The sequence below is a fragment of the Momordica charantia genome (genome assembly GCF_013281855.1).
Source record: "Momordica charantia cultivar OHB3-1 chromosome 3 unlocalized genomic scaffold, Mcharantia_2.0 BLBB01000003.1, whole genome shotgun sequence".
NCBI classification, from domain to species: domain Eukaryota; kingdom Viridiplantae; phylum Streptophyta; class Magnoliopsida; order Cucurbitales; family Cucurbitaceae; genus Momordica; species Momordica charantia.
The window spans coordinates 19225293-19245864 of NW_028275161.1; the positions used below are offsets into that span (position 1 = coordinate 19225293).

General features: G+C 33.8%; 4 protein-coding genes across 6 annotated transcripts; 1 reads left to right on the top strand and 3 right to left on the bottom strand.

Annotated features, from left to right (window-relative positions):
* The first annotated feature begins 4669 nt into the window (after nt 1-4669).
* On the top strand, nt 4670-5466 carry LOC148212523 (dof zinc finger protein DOF1.5-like). The gene has a single exon (XM_088121416.1). The coding sequence runs from the start codon at nt 4838-4840 to the stop codon at nt 5345-5347; it is 510 nt and encodes a 169-aa protein (XP_087977542.1). The 5' UTR covers nt 4670-4837; the 3' UTR covers nt 5348-5466.
* Nucleotides 5467-6423: 957 nt separating this feature from the next.
* On the bottom strand, nt 6424-7364 carry LOC111010869 (olee1-like protein). Its single transcript, XM_022284447.2, has 2 exons — nt 7100-7364; nt 6424-6943 (listed from the first exon to the last, which is right to left on the bottom strand). Exons 1-2 carry the CDS (start codon nt 7257-7259, stop codon nt 6594-6596), a joined length of 510 nt encoding a protein of 169 aa, XP_022140139.1. The 5' UTR covers nt 7260-7364; the 3' UTR covers nt 6424-6593.
* Nucleotides 7365-9230: 1866 nt separating this feature from the next.
* Nucleotides 9231-15853, bottom strand: LOC111010958 (Hydrolase-like protein family). Of its 2 annotated transcripts, none has more exons than XM_022284552.2 (11): nt 15448-15853; nt 14384-14531; nt 14129-14196; nt 11931-12001; nt 11585-11824; nt 11180-11343; nt 11018-11073; nt 10865-10917; nt 9848-10016; nt 9647-9744; nt 9231-9567 (listed from the first exon to the last, which is right to left on the bottom strand). In XM_022284552.2, the coding sequence occupies exons 1-11, from the start codon at nt 15608-15610 to the stop codon at nt 9457-9459; spliced, it is 1341 nt and encodes a 446-aa protein (XP_022140244.1). In that variant the 5' UTR covers nt 15611-15853; the 3' UTR covers nt 9231-9456. The 2 variants fall into 2 exon arrangements, with proteins under 2 accessions (XP_022140244.1, XP_022140245.1); XM_022284553.2 differs by lacking the exon at nt 15448-15853 and adding an exon at nt 15019-15441.
* A 756-nt stretch (nt 15854-16609) lies between these two features.
* Nucleotides 16610-20422, bottom strand: LOC111010963 (heavy metal-associated isoprenylated plant protein 28-like). 2 transcript variants are annotated; one of them, XM_088121507.1, is made up of 5 exons: nt 20327-20422; nt 19080-19104; nt 18906-18976; nt 17326-17401; nt 16610-17179 (listed from the first exon to the last, which is right to left on the bottom strand). In XM_088121507.1, exons 2-5 carry the CDS (start codon nt 19093-19095, stop codon nt 16770-16772), a joined length of 573 nt encoding a protein of 190 aa, XP_087977633.1. In that variant the 5' UTR covers nt 19096-19104; nt 20327-20422; the 3' UTR covers nt 16610-16769. The 2 variants fall into 2 exon arrangements, with proteins under 2 accessions (XP_087977633.1, XP_087977632.1); XM_088121506.1 differs by lacking the exons at nt 19080-19104; nt 20327-20422 and having other exon boundaries at nt 18906-19070.
* Between the last annotated feature and the right edge of the window lie 150 nt (nt 20423-20572).

Consider the following 20572-nt stretch of genomic DNA (forward strand, 5'->3'; position numbering starts at 1 on the left):
TAAAAGAATCATTCAAACAAATACTTAAAAACAAAATTTAGTCAAGTCTTGCTCTTGTAATATCGCAGAAAATGCAGAATTTGATTGACCAAGAAAGAGCAACTTCTGATTAAAGAAAGTCCTAAATTAATTGACAAATTAAAGTGCAGTGCTAGCCTTCCCATGCCAGTCTGGCTTTTCGCCTTGGCAACTTGGGATTATTGATACACTGTATCTATATGATCCATTACTTATATTTATCTTCATATCCGAGTCCATATGAACCAACATCTTGTATATAAGTTAAATACATAAAAAGCACAATTCTTGTAAAAATATTATTTACGAACCATTGTTTGACTAGATTTACTATTATTTTGAGTCAGATCGAGTTAAATGTATTTATCATTAGTTTGACTCGGGGTGTGAAATGAGAGGCCAGCTATTATCCACATGGAAGTTTAACCTTGTCCAACCAACAGCTGATTGGTCCAACTAAGGAAGATGGGAATGATAGGTGTTATTATAAAATTTGTTGCACAATTGGAAGGCAAGCATCTACTATACTATTCAATATGGCTTTGGCTAAGGCCTATCTTCTTCGATTCTTGTTTGAGAAATAATAATAATTATTATGGGTTTTATATTTAGAGTGTGATAGGGAAACTTCCCAACTTGCAGCACTGATTGGAATAAACAGTGAATTAATTGAAGAATATAAAAAAGAAAAGGACTTGGTTTGTTGCTTCATTTTTGCTTTAAAATATGCAACTTGGGGCCATTGAAAAACCTTGCATCACCACCCAACATGGGATCATTTTATTTATACAAATTTCTAATTTTATTTTAATATACATTTTAAAAGATATTATCCCTTAGGTTTTGATATGGGCACTTCATCCTTTGGATTATAAAAGATTAGATTCAAACTCCACATGAATAACCAACCAGATTTATTTTATTCTTATTTCTAACTAAACTTATATTTTAGTCTTTCAACTTAAAAAAATATGGAAAGTTACACATATAGCAATCTGGTAGTAAATCTAGCCGAAGCTAAAAAGATTTGAAAATATTGCACAATTCTTTAAAATCCATCACCATATCATAATCGTGCACACATTTATAGTCCTACAAAAATTGCTTGCATCTTTCTAAAATCTTATTTCTTATACTATATTTACAAATATGATAAAACTATTTGTCACTCATTACACTCCCGGCAAAATCAGTATAATCTATATTTATTAACCTTTTTTATAGACTATTTAAAGAAATTTAATTTAGACACATATTTTATTAATTTACCTAATGAATGGATATCTCCCTAGACAATATTTAGGAGTATAAATGAATGATTTGCAAACTACAACATATGAGTCATGAATTGGGTTATTAAGGGCTTGTTTAGTAACGTTCCCGTTTTTTTTTTCGTTTCCAATTTTTTTAAGAAATTTAACCATTTTACAATTAATTATGTTCTTTTTCTCCTTTTTGACATTCTCGAAATTGTATAGAAAATTTTGGAAACAACGAAAACAAGTTTTTTCTTTCTTGTTCCCATTTCCAATTTTCTCCTTGTTTTATCATAATTGAATTCACGGAGATTGGAGTCTTGCGATTCATTTTTCTTTATTAAAAATGAAGAAACAGAAACAAGAAACGAGAACGTTGCCAAACGAATCTTAAGCCTCCGTAACCCAATTCAAGAACCAAACCAAAAGATTTCTACTTTTTTATTAAGAAAAAACAGTAAAGCTCATGTAGATAGACATTGAGAAGTTGTAAATTCAGGAGGCGCCCAAATATCAAAATAAAGATGGGCACCCGGAAACCATATCATATTAATATGTTTCTTCCTCTACATATTATTATATTTCAAATGATTAAATCCTCAATTTTAAAAATCGAAAAAAAAAAGAAAGAAAAAAGTCTTCGAAAGCATCCCAAAGAAAAAGTGCTTCTCTTTCCAAGGAAAGGGAAAGGGAAAGGGAAAAGGAAAACGAAAATTCTCTTTTGTCTACATTATATAAGTGGGAAAAAGGTGTGTTTGAAAAGAGGGTTGCTTTCATATTAAGTATATAAAAAAGATTGCTTTATTAAAGCAAATCCCCATTTATCAATTATCTTTTTTCCTTTGCAATTCCATATATCAAAAGCTACATTGGACCATAACCCTCATTCTCTAACTTTTAAACCCATTTAAATAAAATTAAATTAAATTGATAAATATCAAAGTTAGTCACCAAATTAAATGCATGCATTGAAACCAAGGCAAAAAGTAGCACTTTTAATGCAAAAAGGAATGGCAATACCCATTTCAAGCTTATTGAATCCAACTCTTTTAGGATCAATGTAACTTTAGAATCTATTGATTATATTTTTCTTAAAAAGAAAAAAAAAAAAAGATTATGACCCACAATTAAAGTAGTGAAATTTGTAATTAAATCACCCGTGGGTTCTGATCGTACAATGTTTTATAAAAAGATATTTAAAAGAGAAAATATTAGATTTTACTCCAACCTATTAACTTAGGGCTCTTGGATCAGTAAGTAATTCATATGCTACTCCCTTTCCATCTGGGTTCAAATCGCTAACATGATCTCAATCGTATAATTGACATCCTACTCCTTTCTTTGAGGTCGGAGGTTCAAATCTCATACTCTGTATTAAAAAAATATATATATATCTTCCTCCCTTAGATTTGTAATTCTCTAATTAATAAAATAAACATGGTTTTCAAAAATTAAAAAATAAAAAACATTTCACACTAGAAATTAGCTTTGCATCAAAACCCTTTCCATGTGCCAAGACTTATGAAAATTTAAAGATTAAAAATAGCATATTGGAACCAAATATTTGATAGAATAAATAATGAAATTATATATATACCCTAGCTATAACGCTACCAACAGTCATCCATAACTTTTTCAAGGCATCTATCCATGGTTATAAATTAAATTATTTATTATGCGTAGAATAATTTGGGGTATTAGTTTTCAAACAAGTTGGTGTTTTTAATTCTAAAAAAAAAATGGTATTAATTATTATCAGCGTAATGTGATTTGTTTGAAAAGCAAAAGCGAATAAATAATCTCTTGAAATCTTAATTCCCATTTCCACGAGATCCAGTTCACATATTACACGACAAAATCATTTTTGTTCAACTTTCTTCCAATTATTTTTTAAATTTTTTGAATTTCTTTTTTCTTTTGGGTTGGAGAGAAGTGGACTTTTATATTCACATTTCACTTCAACCTCCCTCTCTCTCAATTGACTCCAACAAGAAAATGCTTTAAATATCTCATGAACGTGTAAAAATTATTCACAAATCAAAACATTTAATATGAACGTGAGGAAATAATACCAAATTTGAATAATCTTTATCAATTTTTTTGATTTCTATGATCTTGTATATTGGAAGATCTGGGTGAGCCATAGATACAATTATTTTTTCTGTAAAGTTTGTACTTTTTTTGTGGATTTAAAAGAGAAAATTTCTTTATTAAAGAAGTAAGAACCAAATATTAATTTCACTTTATAAACTGATTACAACTTGATGTTAAAAGAGAGAACCCAGAAAGCAAATTGAACGAGGAAAAAAAAGGAGAAAAAAAGAAAGATCTGATGCTTAAATAAGTACCCTTTTCACCACATTATAAAGAGAGAAAAAAGCTTCGTCTTTTATGTGACTTTTTTCTTAGGAGACGAAAAAAAAAAAACATGTTGGAAAGCATTTTCATGTCTACGTAAAACAAGCTTTATCTCATCCAAAAGCTTGCTTGCACTTCCAATTATTTTATCCCACGTCAATTTTTATATGCTACAAAAATACCAATCTTTTTCTGTCAATTTTAAAAATATAGAGGTACGGTATTAAATTTCAGTCCATATTATTTTCATGTGTTATGGATTTAACATCGACCTGAGAAATAAATCGACATTTCAAAAAAATAATAATAGTTGTAATAATTAATGAATTAACAAAATATGAAAAATATCAATAAAATATATATTAATTATTAAATACTTTTTTACACAGTTTTTATTTTATAACCTTTCTAAAAGTATCCATCGACATCGATGTTTTATCGATATTTCCATGAAATTAAGACATCGGCATTAAAAATCTTGATAAGATATTTATAATTACCATCTCAAACTTCCTGCCTCCACAATTATGGTTTAAAGAAAGCAATTTCTTTTAATTTAATTTGGTAAACCTCTGGAATGTCAACCATTTTCACTGTAATATATTTGAATGGTGGAAAATAAATATAATAGAATTACATTTTTTTTTTCTTTTATAATTAATGTGACATTACAAACGGGTAAGTGAGAATCCAAATCAAGACTATTAATATCTTGATGGATTTCAACTACACTGTTGATTTTTGGTAAAAATGTGTAGTTTGACTAATCTTTCAACAACCATACATTTATGGTAAAAATAGTACAATATTTAATTATTAGAAAAGAAAATAGTATGACATTTAATTAGAAAAATAATAATAGGGGTTTTTATCCATAATAATTTTAAAAAAAAAATTAAGGAGATGAGAATGATGATGTAGTGAAGTAATGATGTGTACAAAAAGCTCATCTTCAGCTTTTCTTTTCCATCCCACCAACCTCTCTTATTGGCGGCTTATGTTCTTTCAATTTTCAGTTTCTATTTTTTTTAATTTCATTTTCTCTCTCTCTCCTATTTTTTTTCTCTTTTTCTTGTAAGAACTTTTTTTAATTATCCCCTTTTTGAATCCCTCTTATATAAATTTCCCCATATTTCCAATCCCCTCCTCCCTTGAATAAGCAAAAACCCAAAAAAAAGAAACCAATCTTTCTCTCTCTCTCTACGATGGCAGAGAGAAAGATGAACAAAAATCAAGATGATGGGGCTGGAATTAAGCTTTTTGGGGCAACAATTTTGCTGCAGAGCAGGCAAGTAGTGAAAGAAGAGGCTGATCAACAAACGCCGGAAAAAAAGCCGGCGCCGGCGCCGGAGAAGATCATCCCTTGCCCAAGATGCAAAAGCATGGACACCAAATTTTGTTATTTCAATAATTATAATGTCAATCAGCCAAGGCATTTCTGTAAGGGCTGTCAGAGGTACTGGACCGCCGGCGGAGCACTCCGCAACGTCCCCGTCGGAGCTGGCCGCCGCAAGACCAAGCCGCCCTGCCGGACCTTTTCTGGGTTGCCGGATAATTGCGTCTTTGACTCTTCTGGGATGGTCGCCGCGGCGGTGCAGCAGTTTGAATTGGACGGCATGGTGGACGAGTGGCATGTCGTCGCCGCAGACGGCGGTTTCCGGCGAATTTTGCCAGTCAAGAGGCGGAGGGATTGCCAAGACGGTCAAACCTGTTAATTCGTCCCCCCTTTTTTTTCTTTTTTCTTTTTTTTTTTCCTTTCCTTCATTTTCTGTTAAGAATTTCGATATGATTGAGAAGAAGAAAAAATTGAAAAGAAAAACATGTTTTTTGATGGCGTTAGTTTTGTACAAATACAGACTGTGTTTAAACTTTATAGTTGATTAATCTGATATTAGTTTTTAACTTATATTAATTTTTTTTCCTAAAAAAGAAAGGCCTTTTAAGTTTTAAGAATATGATCATCTGATCTGATCGTTCACCCGATCGAACATCAATAATTGCTCTAGGTCAAAATCATGCTTCATAATTGATGAGATAAGACCCCAATTATATTAAGTTTAGTTATAGATGTTAATTAAGATGATTAATTTTTTTTTGATACAATTAAGATGATTAATTATTGCAAGCTATCAAATTGAAAAATAATAGCATGAACACGCCATATTCTCCTCGAGTTCTTTATTTTTATTTTTTTATTTTTATTTTTTTTTTCTTTTAAAAGTCGAGGTGAATGATGAAAATAATGGTGCAAGAAGAATAATGTATTTTCGTTTTATAATTGGTTTAGTTTTTTTTATAACTTTATAATTAGACGAAAAATAACTTATAATTAGTATTGAAGACTATCAGTAAGCTACTTTGAATTGTATTATTGAACCAGTTTTTATACACTGTCAATGATATAATTGTAGTTTGAGTTTAATTTTAATTTTAGTTATTGCGAAAACGAATATAACTCAGCATTAATTGGCATATATAACCTATAACTCCATATCCCACCCCAACATTTACTAAAAAAAATCAATTTTAGTAATTAAAGTTTATCATTCTGGTTTGTTTAAATCTTCCAAATTCAAAATATTCTATTATTACAAGGCATTCCCATATTAAATACATAACATGTTTTTTTATTAACGTGACAACTCTTGGTGAGTTCTTGGGAGAGTAAAAAAAGATTTAAGAATCCAGTTAAAACTTGTAAAACCACGTGGAGACCAAATAATTTGTAGGGAAAAAAAATGAAAAGTAAGAGAGTGGGAGAGGGAGGATTAAGAAAATACTAACTCGATGATAGATTAAAGATTTGTATTTTTTCAAATTAATTTGTATTTTTCATTGCTCTTTTCTCTGAGTTGCAAGAATAAGATTATCTTTTCAGGAGCCAAGTATTTTCCAGATGATTATTTATAAGTGAGAATTAAGTAGAAAGAGGTGTGGAGAAAGGGTAAACGGGAGAGCAATTTAATCGGCGAGTTTGCCATTGCGTGTGAAGCCAAGTTCTCGGAGAACCTCGGAACATTCTGGAAGAGGGGTCTTCTTCAGGAACCCCAGAGGGCTGGCCTCTCGGACCGGCTTCGACAGTCCATTGTTTTGGGTCAATCCCACCATGGCACTTGGTTTTGCAAACGCTCCCTTATCCATCTCGTCGCAGTCTGCTCTCGAGCTCTTAACCAGCGACACCTCGCAAGCTTCTTCTTCATGGTCGCCGTCCACCAGCAGCCGGTATGTTCCCGTCTCGTCTGTCGTGGCGTGGTTGCTGTACGTTAGGCTCTCGCTCTCCAAGTTTCTGCACTCCAACTTCACCTGTGCACCTGCACCCGTAATCAATCTCATTATTCTCATTCTCATTCTATCTCATTCTCATTCTATTGCAGCATATGAAAATGAAACGATAATATTTAGATGCTTATTAGTTAGCATTAGAAAGAATAAAGAATGTGCGGTAAAAAATCTCTCTTTTTGGTTACCCTTCATGTATTCGCTGACTCGAGTAACGAATTGAGCTCGGCAAGTGTCGCAATAAACCTTCCCCTCCACAAAGAAGCGATCTTCACCACAATAAACAAAGCTAATAATGAGGGAGAAGATGCACACAAAGCTTAAGGCAATGACTCCACACTTGGCCATTCCTTTGTTTTTTTTTTATTTTTTATTCTTTTGTGCTCTCCTCTCTCTTTTCCTAATTCCGAGGTTGCTTCCGAGGGCTCTCCACAAACACTAGACATTCTATGTTTCTGTTTTTATACAGCCTAAAGAACACCCATTTTTGGTGAAAGTTTGTTTTGGAGATAAGAGGTTTGTTTTTTGTTCTCTTTTTTCCTCCTTGGCTCGTCCTTATTTTCCTCGAAAACCAGTGGTGACTGGTGATGTCTATCCTGTGGAATTGTCATGTGGCCCAAAATTTTGGAACTTTTGTCCTCCATTGCTTGAGATTGATCTGAAATATAAGTCGAATGTGAGGAAAGTAAGACGTGATGTTTTTTATTATTATTAATTTTTTTTAGTATAATAAATGAAAATAGAGAATTCGAACTCATTACGACAGATACATATACCAATTATCAGTTAATTAAATTAAGTTCATGGTGACAAATAAACACGCGTTATTGTTTAATCAAGAAGACGTGATTTTTCAAGCTGTGTCATATCATAGGTCTCTAAATTCTCTCACTTATTTGGATCGTAGCATAAAGATAGACTCAGCATACAACTTACCTTTTTTTGGCCTTCATTTTCTCTCCCAACTTCTTTTCTTTTTCTTGACTTTGGAAAGTTTATCCCATCTATTTGGATATATATAGGTGGTTTAATTTCCACATGCAAGTTTCGAAGATGCTTACCAACTAGTAAATAGCTTGATGAAGGGATGGATTACACCAATTTGAGAAATTAAGGGAAAGATTTTCTTACCTCAAAGAATATCTTTTCTTTTTTGTTTTAATAACCTATAATCCTCTCCCCACAATCACTCCAATTAAGTTCGAAAGACTTTAAGAAATTTTTATATTAAACTCATTCAAATGTTCGAATACAGGACTTTCATAAAATGAAACCACACTTTATGCCCTTATAAATGGGACAGTCTCTCAAAGCCACATGGGTGTGATATCTTGAACATGGAACAATTCTCTTTGGTTAAAGAGAGAGAGAGAGGGAAAGGCAAGAAAAACTATAACTGAATTAATTGAAAATGTTTATATGTGGCTTACTTATTCTATTTTAGTTTTTCTACTCTCATAAATATAAAAATTGTCATTAAATTGCAACAAAAGATAAGGTACAATAATAGAATAACCAAGCTGGTAGGAACTATAGAATATCTCCAACTTTTGATATCATTTTTTACTCCAAAATCAATTCCACCAGTACTAAAAAAACAATTTGGTCAATTTTATCATTTATTTAAATTTATTATTAGGTCGGATCAAGTTAGAACTTTAAAATTAAATTTGACTCGTTCCACTCGTTGCAAATATTAAAAGAATGAACTTTTCTCAATGACAACTACAATTATGATTTAATTAACCAATTTTTAATTAATTACAAAGACTTCATTTCGTAAAATACCAAAAAGTTCCGAGCTTTTCTCCCTTTCAGAAATTCAATTTTAAAGTAATTTAAAGATAAACGTCATCTCTTCGAATGGACATTGCCTTTTACACTATTTTATAAAAATTAAAAATTACAAAATTATACTAATTAAAATTTTAAAATAACTTTCTTAGATGCCTGCCAGAAAAAAAATTAAGTAAAAAGAATACTCAAGTACCCTAACCCATACCATAATCCATCTCTTACTTATTACTATTAAATTAGAAGAGATGAAAGCTCACAACAAAATATTTATTACACTTTTTCAAAAAGTACAATTATCTGATTTTTAGCGACGATCAAGATAGGTGCTAATCAATAAATATCGAGTTCTTTCAGGTCGACTGACGTGTAAGAATTGAATAGCAACCCAATCCCATTTTATTTTCTCTCATTACTAAATATGAATCATTAGAACAAATCAACGACTCGACATCTGGAGAAGAATTAGAAATGAATTATTCACCACTAGAATATCAAGTAGAGCAGTCGTCAGGGAAAAAGTACTAAATAAAAGGTAATCAACTAGTTGATTTAAGATATACCAGTGTGTCTATGTTGTTTTTCCTTAAACAACATCATTAGTTCATTATTGTAGTAGAAGAAAATGTAGAATTAACCTTAATTTCTCCGTACTAAAAACTATAACAACACTAACGTAATCGATCTGCGATATTCACTCATCTTTGTACTGTGCTGATTCTCCAACACGATTAAACTCTACTGCTCACTGCTACAAGCTCGCTGCTGCAGTGGCGAATGAAGACGGTTCTTGTTGCTTGAGGGTGTCTGCAACATGAGTAACAACACCTGCACCGGCATTGTAAAGCCATTCGTTTTTCACCTGAATTCAACACCACATTCAAATTAGCAAGCAACAGAATAAATGGGGAGTAAAAAAGAGAGAGCAATCGGAGTCGAACGTGGATGTTGTTATGCGCGAAGAACGGCCAGTATGAGGAATGAAAGCTGACATCAACTTTTTTCCATCCCAACTGTTGCAAGCCACGAATCATCTCCTCTGGAAAGAAAAGGATATGATAGGCCATCACTCCATTGACATCGAACAAGAAAACAATCATCTAGTAATCACGTTTAGCTTCTTGCTGGAGTTGGCTCTATACCTTCTACGATTTCATGATAATCCACCGTATTATGCACGGTTGGTGATTTTTGAGCTGCCTCCTTTGCTTGAGCTGCTTCTGGGGGGAAATGGGAACCAGCCGAGGAAACCGGAGGATAATATTCTACATCTACAACATGCTTGTAGCCATCCAAAGATCGGCGAGGGGGCTTCCAAGAATTTTATAAGATGTCAGAAAGATAATTTGTACACTATTCTACACACTTGCAACGTTTATATACTCCTACAAGATAATTTGTACACTATTCTACACACTTGCAACGTTTATATACTCCTACACCTTCCAAATCCTACGCTATACAGCCTATGAAATAGTAAATTGAGAGAAATTACAAGAAAGAAAGAAAGAAAAGAAACGAAAAAAGGACTCAGAGGACTGACGATATGCCACCTCATCCAAGAATGTGAATTATATATTAGCATACTAGTTCAAACAACTAAATTTAACTGAGATGGAGCCACCAAACTCTAAATTGCTCCTACCCACATCACGTGCCAATATATGTGTGTGTGTGTGTGTGTGTGTGTGTAAATCAAAGATTCAAGAAGGACAAACCAAATTTTCTTCTGAAATATATCTTACAACATTTTGTCGACTAAGAAGATTCAAGTATAGAGCTTGGAATTACCTAAAGTCCACTAATATCTATTCTTGACCCCATCTCCTTTTAAGATTTCTCATTTCTCTATGTTCTTAGTTATAATTGCTTTTAATTATGATAAAATGGAAAAAAGGATAACCAAATGGATCAAGCCTCCAATGGAGTCCGATTGGCAAGGACTTGGAGTCTCGGGGTCTCTTGGTCATACTAGCTACTAGCTTAGAGATCTCAAGTTCAAACCTCTGGTGAACTTAATACCAAAAACTTTAGATGTCTCTTGGGTCCAGGCCTTAGGGCAGACGTGGATGCCCTTAGGTATAAGCTCCCCTGTTATCACAAAAGAAAGGGAAAAAAATAAAAATAAATAAATAAAGGATAACCAAATGGATAATCACCTTGAAAAGTTCATTCTCTCTCCTTATAGACGATGTGCGCCAACCAACCATATCTATTCAGTGTTTAAAAGGGAAATACATTGGTTAATTAAGTAAATAAGAAAGGATCAACATAATATCAGGAAAAGAAGGTATAAGGCATGCAGGGGATACGATCATAAGCTACATTGGCATAAAGGATGCGGGAACGAAAGGCACCAAGGGCAGATCTGCAAAAAGCGGGAGAAGGACACCATAATCACCATTACATGGCATCACCCAACCAAAAACAGAGGGCAAGGGGCCTCCATAATCTGTATGAGTATTCTAACTTACATGAATTTCCCTTCTTCACAATCAGATGCCATTCTTAAGAGAAGTGGTGGTTTATCAGGGTTGCCATCGGTAAGGAACAGCTGACTACCAGTTCGGCCCACAAAAATAGTGGCTATTGGTGGAGCCAGTTTCTCAAGGAAGGGAACTCCAAGAAGAAAAGGAAGCTGATAAAGGAAAATATTAACAAACTTAGGGCCATCAAGTAAAGTATATCACTGTATAAGATTATAAATCCAATTACCATTGATGGTAGCAAAGTTAACCACCACTAAGTAGTTATCCCACGAGTTTAAAATTGCAAGTGTAAGCATGTCAGGACAATAAAGGCCCAGGTAGTATTTACATTAAGAATTACCAAATTCACATTCAGCGAGATAAATATAAGTAATACTCTCAAAGACAAACCTGATTTTTACCTCTCACTCCCAAATGAGGAGTTGCCAAGGTAATGAAACTGATTGGCTCTAGTCCTGCAATTGTATCTCTTTTTGAAGAATTGCCAAGATCATTGGGCATGCTGCTACACAAGGTATTTGAGTTATTATAAAGGACAGCAACAGCATATCTCGCAAACAAACCACCAAGAGAATGAGCCAAAAAAGAAATCCTTTTTAAACTCTCTGTCTTTTGTACCACTTGCAAGACCTGTTTGTCACACAGATCACGTGTACCTTCCGATGAGCTAGAATGCATTGACTCTAAATTCAAGAAACCATTTCTAGAAATACATATCCGACTGGATGAAACTTACCTCATCTGCTAACCTTTTTCCCGCTCCATCAATTCCAGTGAAAGTTTTGGTGAAAGTATTTGAGGAACTTGCTGCAAACACGTGAAGATAAACTAAAATATAAGATAAGCATTCTAACTCCATTTCATTAAGACTAAAGAAAAACATTTGCATGATAAAGCTCTGATATTAATTATTTTATTCATTGTCCTGATGCACGAACAGTATTTCTGGTGATAGGTTCATGTCCAACATGCATAAGACACCCCAATACATTATTGCTTGCTGGACACTAGTATTGATGAATGTCTTCAATCATAAGTATTGATTCTGAGATCAAGGGAAACTCTAAAGAATGAGGAAGAGATTTACACGAAAAAGGAAAAATAACCATGCTTCCAAATTCCATACTCCCAAATCTGGACTTAAGCCAGGAGAGGTGTTATCAAGCATTCCCACACTTCTATTTCAGTCGCAAAAAGCCCTCCAAAGAGAAGATTTCAGCACAAATAACCAGTAACCAACACTCTGTCAATATATTTATGATTGTACTCAAATGTCCGGAAATATAACCTAGGGAAGCTCTTTTCAAGAATAATGAGAATGAAACATTTATCTTCCTGAACTTTAACCTCATACCTCATCCATCATAAGTGATGATAGCTGTGAAAGTATTTTTAGGGTTTTATTTATTTATTTATTATTTCTCACAAGACAGATGATCCTTTACATTTGGTTTTCAAGGAAACTTGTAGGATATTAAATCCTAGGTAGAACAACCACCATGAACTCATTCTCTCCAAGCCCTTTACTATTTACATTGACCCTATTCTCTCGAAACCTCTACTATTTACATTGACCCTTATTGACCACTAGGCCAACCCATGATGGTTTAAATTGGCCCTTATTTATAAGGTTTTTTTTTTTTTTTTTGCAAAGGTATTTATAGGGTTTATTTATTTTGGGCTTGTTTAATTTTTATTCCAAAGTTGAGCATCCATCAACTGTTGTTTGACTGGCTATTATTGATGGGCATATTTAAAGGCTTAACTCATTATACATACATCGAAGGGTCGTGTTTTAGCTCCTAATATTACCAACACCAAGCCCTTGGAGAAGGCACTGGAGACGAACTTCCAGTGCAGAAGGTAGCACCCTCCAGTATAACCAACACCTTTACAGAAGAACTCATACATACACAGCCCACAAACACATTTAACTGAAATATAGAACAGAGACAAATGATAACTATAAACATTAAGAAAAACCTTCAACAGAGTTGATCTCTTTCATTGGGGAAGGAGAGCCATTTTCCTTTTCAGTGGTCGACTAGAGATCTATTCAGTAATTCCTAAAATTGCGCGAGAGGGTTGCCACCATGAGAAACCCAAGGTAATTGAAAAGCAAAAATCATTCAGCACAATAGAGAGCTACAACTAGTCTAGCACATCAGCTTGAATATTTAATTAAGCCTGCCAACATTGATTTAAACATTTTGATTTTACACCCTAAGGAGAGTTCAAAGACCTCAAGGAGATTGAAGCAATTGTAGAGCTTTTCTAACAAACTAGATGTAGGAAAGTGATTCTTATCTTCTACCCTCATAAATCCTTCAAAAAACTTCAACTCTAGACTTTTATCAATCAAATGACCAAGCCAATCGGCCACTAGATTGACTGAAGAAACACATCTATATTATCCTTTTTCTCCACTTCGCACCTAGATCTTTCTCAACAAGATTTGATCTAAAAAAAATCCAGTCAACCTTGATGGCCTTTCTACAGATTAATTTTAATGATAAGGACCTTTCTCCTCCTCCACTCACCCACACCACAACTTCATTGGACATCAAATAGGGCCAAAAATTTGCATCCTGATCCTATTAATAAGTATCAAATGGGTAAGAACAACTATATATTTCTTCTATAAGGAACAACATTTCATTGATGGATGAAACAAACAAACAGTGAACCTACTTTGAAAGAAAAGAATTACAAAATTGTCTCCAACAAAACCGATATTATCCGAGATCTCGAGTACATCTCTCATAAATCCATCTCTTACTTTCTAACTATAAATCCAAAGTCATAACATTTTACACTCATGTTGATGCACCTGCATTTTAAATACATTATAACATGTACATGCTTATAATCCAATGTTTGATATTTCATTAAGCATGCATGGTGACATCTAGTCATATGAAAAATAAACCATACCATATATCAAGAAGTTTCTTCCCAGACGCCTTTTTAACTCTGCTTCAAAGTAAGTCCAATCTCGTGGGCTGCATGATAAATGAAACATTTATAGGTAAAAATACTGGGCGACCTTTACGCTAATAATCCAAAAGTTATTTCCAAAAACAACAAGAACTCAGCCATAGAACATAAGAAATATGACTCCCTTTTAATCTTGTTTTTCTTACTCACTAATCTGGTAACTAGCAAGCATAATGTTTAACCAAAGGATACCTAGCCATGATGCCATGAACAAGGACAAGAAGGTGATCTGGCTCGTTTCTCACATTTCCAATGCTCCTTGATGAAGAAAACGTTCCATGGGTCGAAGTACTCATAGCTTGAGGTCCAAGGCCAGGTAATCTCCCACTGTGATTTAAGTCTGCAATGCATAAGTTTTGTTGAGGCCCATCAAAGACACGAAAAAGAAGAAAAGTTAGAGAAGTTAGTAACCAGCTCAAACCAAAATAACAAACCAAAATAGAAGAAAATAGATCTAGCATCCAAAAACAAATAATAAGCATAGAAAAATTTGAGAGAATTTTGGAAACTGCTGTACATTACAAACTTCGAGTTCATTGGAGTCGGGAATAAGTAATATTGTTGGTTCTAAGAGCAGATACTTCCAAAACAAGCAAAAGTATTCAAGGTTCTAGCTTGGCCTTCCTACAAAATAAGTTTCTAGTGTGATGTGGCCTTGGATTGAAATGTGCTTCCCACTGGGATAAAATAGGGAACATAGACACCAAAATTACAGTAGTGCATTTATGTTAACAGCTAAAGATGCTTGATATAAACATGACCTTCACTTTCTCATCAATGAATAAAAAGTGTAATTAAAATAAAAAAATAAAAGCCACGAGCTTAACCATTAGGGAACATAGACACCACAAATTGTCGAATCTAATTTCATAGTCCATAATACGTGCAATCTCGTAGACGATAGATGCATTTCTCCTCATCCAGCAAGGTTTGCATAACATCTCCATGCCATTGAAAAGTCTATTTTATTTCACTTTCCCTTTACAAAAATATAGCTTCGTGACCAGAACCCACAATTACACGAATGAGATTGAAAATCTCGAACGAAGAGCTCACGAGTTTAAATGGTACGGGATATTCGAAACATTTTGTTCACCCAGCAAGATAGCAAAACCAGAAAACCCATCCAGATTGTCGTCGTCTTCGCGTTTAGACCAATTCGGAAAACAAAATTCATCTTCCTACTAATCACCGACAGGGACTAAAATTCTCGAATCCAAAATTTAATCTGAAGAAAAAGAGACCGCGAGAAGTACCAGATGAGGAACAGCAGGGAGAGGAGGAGGAGGAGGAAGAAGAAGAAGAAGAAGAAAACGACGACGTCCCTTGAGGTCCACGAGAGGCACCGCTTCTTGGAGTGCCAAAAATGGGGTTGTAGTTGCAGCAACAGCGCGCGTGGATGAAAGGCGCCAATGCCATATATATATATATATATAGAGAGAGAGAGAGAGAGAGAGAGAGAGAGGAGTGAGATTGTTGCGGAATGTCCAAGTGGAGTCAACAAGAAGCCATAACGTGTTATTGTCTTGGAAGATTAAGCCATAACTTGCCCATGTCCTGCGCTGCGCTGCAACCAGAAGACGAAGAGGCGGGGAGAAAGAGGCGATGGAGCACCTCCATATGCTTATGGTCCAAAACCTTACACCTGTTTCACTCAGCAAACCAAAAATCGCCGATACAAACAAAATAACCAACACGACGCACTACAATACAATACAACGCGTCGACATGTATTTTATACACCCCTATTATACGGTTAAGTTCTTCCAAGGCTTGTTTTCAGAAATTTAAAATTAATAACATGCACTTTTAAAATCTCTCGATTTCTTTTTCTTTTTTTTCCTCAAATGTTTTTTCGTACGACAAAATGGAATGGAATTGAACCACGTTGAACTAGGTCCATGTTGAAAAGTTTTTCTAAGTATTTTCTAGGTTACATTTCAATTTGACTTTATTTCAAATTATGCTATAAAATTTCAAATTTTCAATTATATTTTATAATACATATTTATTTTTGTTTTATGTTATTTCTATGAATGTTTTGTTTCTCCTCTTAGTGATATTAACTGAAAATATTTATCTTAATCCCTGAATTCTAAATTCTAATAATTATTTTTATCTGCGGTTCCAAGTGAATTTAGGCCTCAACTTTTTAATTTTTACTATAAAAAGATAACATTGTCCTCGACTTGTTACTTTTATAATGATAAATTTTTAAAAAAATTAATATAATGTCAATTTAAATATAGATCTATTAGTTAAGATATCTATTTCTTATCAAAATATTGTAGGTTCGAATCTCCCCTATTGTACTTAAAAAAGTAAAAATGAGATGTGTTTTCATATTTTCTCAACCAATCGAAATTGGAATTCGGGACCAGTGAAGATAATAAAGAATTTCAAGACAACTTTCCAAAATATTGAAGCCAACAGAGAGTTTTCATTACTGAACAAAACGATGTACTAAAGACTATTTAAACACTTGCCTCGCTGATTTACATATATACACAATACAAAAGTTTGATCATACATATATATTATACACATTACACATAATGCCTGGATAGCTCCCCTGCTGTCACATAATAGAACAAGAATGGGGGTTCTCATCACTGAACATGGCACCAACATCTTCATCGATGGTTGAAAAGGGTGGTGTCTCGTAATAATAGCCATAATCTGCAGCGAGTCCGCTGCTGCTGGCGTCGTGGTGGCTGCTATCATACTCCTGTGTCAGCTTGTGCTTGCGTGATGAAGAGGAAGGCAGTGAATTGTAGGTGACGACTGGTTTAGTTTGAGGCTGATGCTGAGGAGAGTTAAGGTATTGATAATGGTGGATGAAACCGTGATATTGAGGGTTATAAGGGTACGGCCACAGCTCCGCCGTCCGCCCATTCCGCCGCACTGCCTTCAGAACCTTCTTCTGCTCCGCCCATCCCATCACAGTCACCTTCTGCATGCTCAAATCTATTATCACATCGTCCACACCTGATCATTCATATATGTATATAATATAAGATTTCAATACTTTACATATCTCGACAATATATATCATTCCAAGGAATTGAAATTTTCTACTTTGAATATACCATTGTTTAGAATTACAGAAATTTACTTAAGTTTTGAATACGTACCTTCTAGATTTTCTAGAGCTTTCCTTATTTGTTTTTCACATCCCCGGCAGTCCATGTGAACTCTCATCTCTGTTATCTGAGATAAATTGAAAGTGCAATAATTAAGATGAAATATATCAAATCCCAATATGTCATATGTATAAAGTATAAATGCGGCCAAAAACTAAAAGGTTGACTAGACACTAATTAAATAAATAACCCTTCATTCTCAATTCCTTCCACTAAGATAACCAAGATGAGTTTGAGAACTTCCTAACCAAGAACAGGTATCTGATATGTGGGGTCCTGTGTTTTAAGTTTATTTTTCACCTTTATATATATAAAGAAGTAAGTGAATATTAACAAGCCTAGAATAGTTATTTAAATTAAACAGCAACAACCAGAAGTTTTTATCTAATTCTAGATATGGTGCATTATTTTGATGAAACCAAGAGAATTAAAAATGTATGAAATTGTAGAAAATTCTCATTGTTGTGTATATAATATAACTAATTGCATAGAAAAACTAAAAAGTGACACTTTAGATGATAAACCATGACTTATTCCTACTGGTGTGTTAGTCAAAACTAATTTGTTATTTAGAAGGTATCACATCATTGATTGATATAGAAACCAGAAAGCCAAAATATCTCTCTCTCTCTCCCAAGCATAGTTCTCACAAAATAATGGGAAACACACCTATACAAGGAAAGGTCATCTTTAACACAATAATATATCGAAAACCAACATCACCTTTTTCTTAATAAAAGGATTGGTTGTTATAAATTATAATTATTATTTTTCAATTTTATTTTTTATACCGTTCTTACTTTCTTACAAGAATGGATCTCACTGAATACTGTGAAGCTCACAACAAGAGGAGGGATATTGAACACCATAGTATCAACTATCACAACGCTACAGGCTACATCTTATACCAGCTGAAACTCTCATGCTGAATAGATTCCGACAAGATTAGGCTGGAGAGAGGATTTTTTTCCTTGCAAAACTTAAACGTGTTCTATTAGAAGACATTCTCAAATTTTTGTGGACTGTCGGATTCTTTTCACTCAGAAAAGAACATGCTCATCCAAAAAGTGGCAGATGGATATGGGCTGTCGGATTCTTTATTATTAGCTAAAAAATAGGTTTCTTTGTCCTATAGAAAACAACCCAACCAACAAAAACTCGTAAAGGAATCGAACCCGACATACCCAACATCCCAAAGAACAAACGGGGAATCTTCTATTTTCCGATACTGTTGTTGAAAATACACACAGTACAGGCAGCTATGGTCCAAGAAATACTAAATTTGCAAGTTACCAAGTGAACTGACACACTGACATATGTGTGACCATGAAGGAGGGGCAATTGCCTTCATCTTAATTTAATTTATCATAATTCAAAACATATATATGAAATACTTCAGATTTTGTAATTTTCTCTATTTTTCTTCCTTTATTTTTTAGAATTGAAAGATTATATATATAAAAAAGCTGCCGAAATTTTGCCCAGAGTGTAATGAGGCTTTGAGATATTTGTTAATTTGTAATCTCCAAACACAGCAAAATAACAGTATACTGCAAGAGAGAGAGATTTACCGTCATGTCAGTATAGCAATAGAAGAGGGGCGCGAAGAAGCTATCTCGGTTAAAGAGAGAACAAAACAAGTCTATAAGGAAGATGAAGAGAAGCAACGGTCGATTTATATGCATTACAAGCCGGCCTCGCTTTCTCTCTCTGGGAAACAATGATAGAAAATGCATGGCAGTTACTTGAAACAATTGCCATGGTCAACACCTGCAAATACATAAAATATATATATATATATATATATCATTAGTTAAAGACTCCATTTTAACAAGTCTTCGCTGCAGAAGTTCTAAATTCAAGAATTAATACATACAATCGTCAGCACGACCATTAATTATACCATCACCACATCTTCTTCAATGCAATTTCTTTAATTAAAGGAAAACAAAGTCATCAATCTATCATATCATCATATGTAAATTGTGTATTGCATTTCCATTGCGTACGTCTGTCTCTTTTTTACGAGAAAAAAATTCAACCCTCTCTTTGTACCCTTTTTAATCAGATGCATGTGATGTCCATATGTACAAATATGCATACATGAATGTATTTGATGTATGTATATACGTGGATAACGGATATAGATGCTTTGATGTATGTTTAATATACAAGCAAGTGGTTCTTGAATGCTGCTTATAGTGCAAGAAAGCTGCTGGGCGACAAGGAACAGGTGAATGGTTGCTTTCCATGTATATCTGGCGTAAACTATGGGTATAATGCTGACCAAATGTAATCTCTTTTTGAGTTGCTTTTGTGTGTGTATTTTGGTATTGAATAACGAAAAGGGCTATTGATTTAATAAAGTGAAAACTATGTCAATATATATAAAAGGTGTAGAAGCCCAACAAGGTACATTAATTGTATCCCTAAATGAAATAGTTTAAAAAATGTATTATGTTAACTTCTGTTTTTCTATTCTTCGAAAATAACCCAAGTAGTAAAACTTAATTAGTGTGAAGAACCTATATTAACAGTTCTAATTCCCTCCCTCCAAGTTGACTTGTTAAAAGAACATTGTTTCTAATTAATAAGTAAGAGTTCTTCCTGTCTTTTCGAAAGAGTTACAAATAAAATTCGAAACTTGTTTTTTCAGTTGGTCAATAATCTCTCCCTCAATAATTGGGGAGAGAAACAGAGAACAAGAAAGAAGGGAAATGAAGAGGAAAAAAAGGATTGAACTAAATAGTTGGTCTGACAGTCTCTTCCTGTGAAATAGAGATGGAGGCTAAATCAGAATTCGTAGAATAGATGGTGATGACTCGTGCCCGTACTAAATGCATAAAAGTACTCTAATCTTCAATATTTTTTCCCTTTAATCTTCTTTTTTATTTCTCTTGATACTATCTAAAATTGTGAAATATGTAAGAACAATGTTTCTAATCGAGTTGCTGTTATGACAAAAAAAAAAAAAGAACAAGTAGGGAAGTACCTTCAGGAGAATCCTTCCAATGACATAAATTTACAAGAGTATTGAATCATTCACGTTCAGAGAGCCTCTGGCAAGGGCAGAACAGAAGGAAATCCTGATTGACCTTTTACGTGGTTCGCCAGAACAAAAAAGAACAACAATTAGAAACAAGGAGGAGTTGCTTGATAGTCCAATTAACTACATGTATTTCCAGCCAGAATTCCCAAGCTATGATTATAGTTATAAACTCACGTTCCTCTTGCGTTC

What these genes read in the sequence shown, in the direction of transcription:
- LOC111010963 (XM_088121506.1), bottom strand. Translation starts at nt 19,070, where the DNA reads ATGCATTTTCTATCATTGTTTCCCAGAGAGAGAAAGCGAGGCCGGCTT. An exon ending in ATTGCTATACTGACATGACG is followed by an intron (nt 17,402 to 18,905) that starts GTAAATCTCTCT and finishes AATTTATCTCAG; the next exon opens with ATAACAGAGATGAGAGTTCA. An exon ending in AGCTCTAGAAAATCTAGAAG is followed by an intron (nt 17,180 to 17,325) that starts GTACGTATTCAA and finishes ATGAATGATCAG; the next exon opens with GTGTGGACGATGTGATAATA.
- LOC148212523 (XM_088121416.1), top strand. Translation starts at nt 4,838, where the DNA reads ATGGCAGAGAGAAAGATGAACAAAAATCAAGATGATGGGGCTGGAATT.
- LOC111010958 (XM_022284552.2), bottom strand. Translation starts at nt 15,610, where the DNA reads ATGGCATTGGCGCCTTTCATCCACGCGCGCTGTTGCTGCAACTACAAC. An exon ending in GAAAAAGGTTAGCAGATGAG is followed by an intron (nt 11,825 to 11,930) that starts GTAAGTTTCATC and finishes TGTGACAAACAG; the next exon opens with GTCTTGCAAGTGGTACAAAA. An exon ending in TGCCAATGTAGCTTATGATC is followed by an intron (nt 10,918 to 11,017) that starts GTATCCCCTGCA and finishes AACACTGAATAG; the next exon opens with ATATGGTTGGTTGGCGCACA.
- LOC111010869 (XM_022284447.2), bottom strand. Translation starts at nt 7,259, where the DNA reads ATGGCCAAGTGTGGAGTCATTGCCTTAAGCTTTGTGTGCATCTTCTCC. An exon ending in AGTCAGCGAATACATGAAGG is followed by an intron (nt 6,944 to 7,099) that starts GTAACCAAAAAG and finishes TTACGGGTGCAG; the next exon opens with GTGCACAGGTGAAGTTGGAG.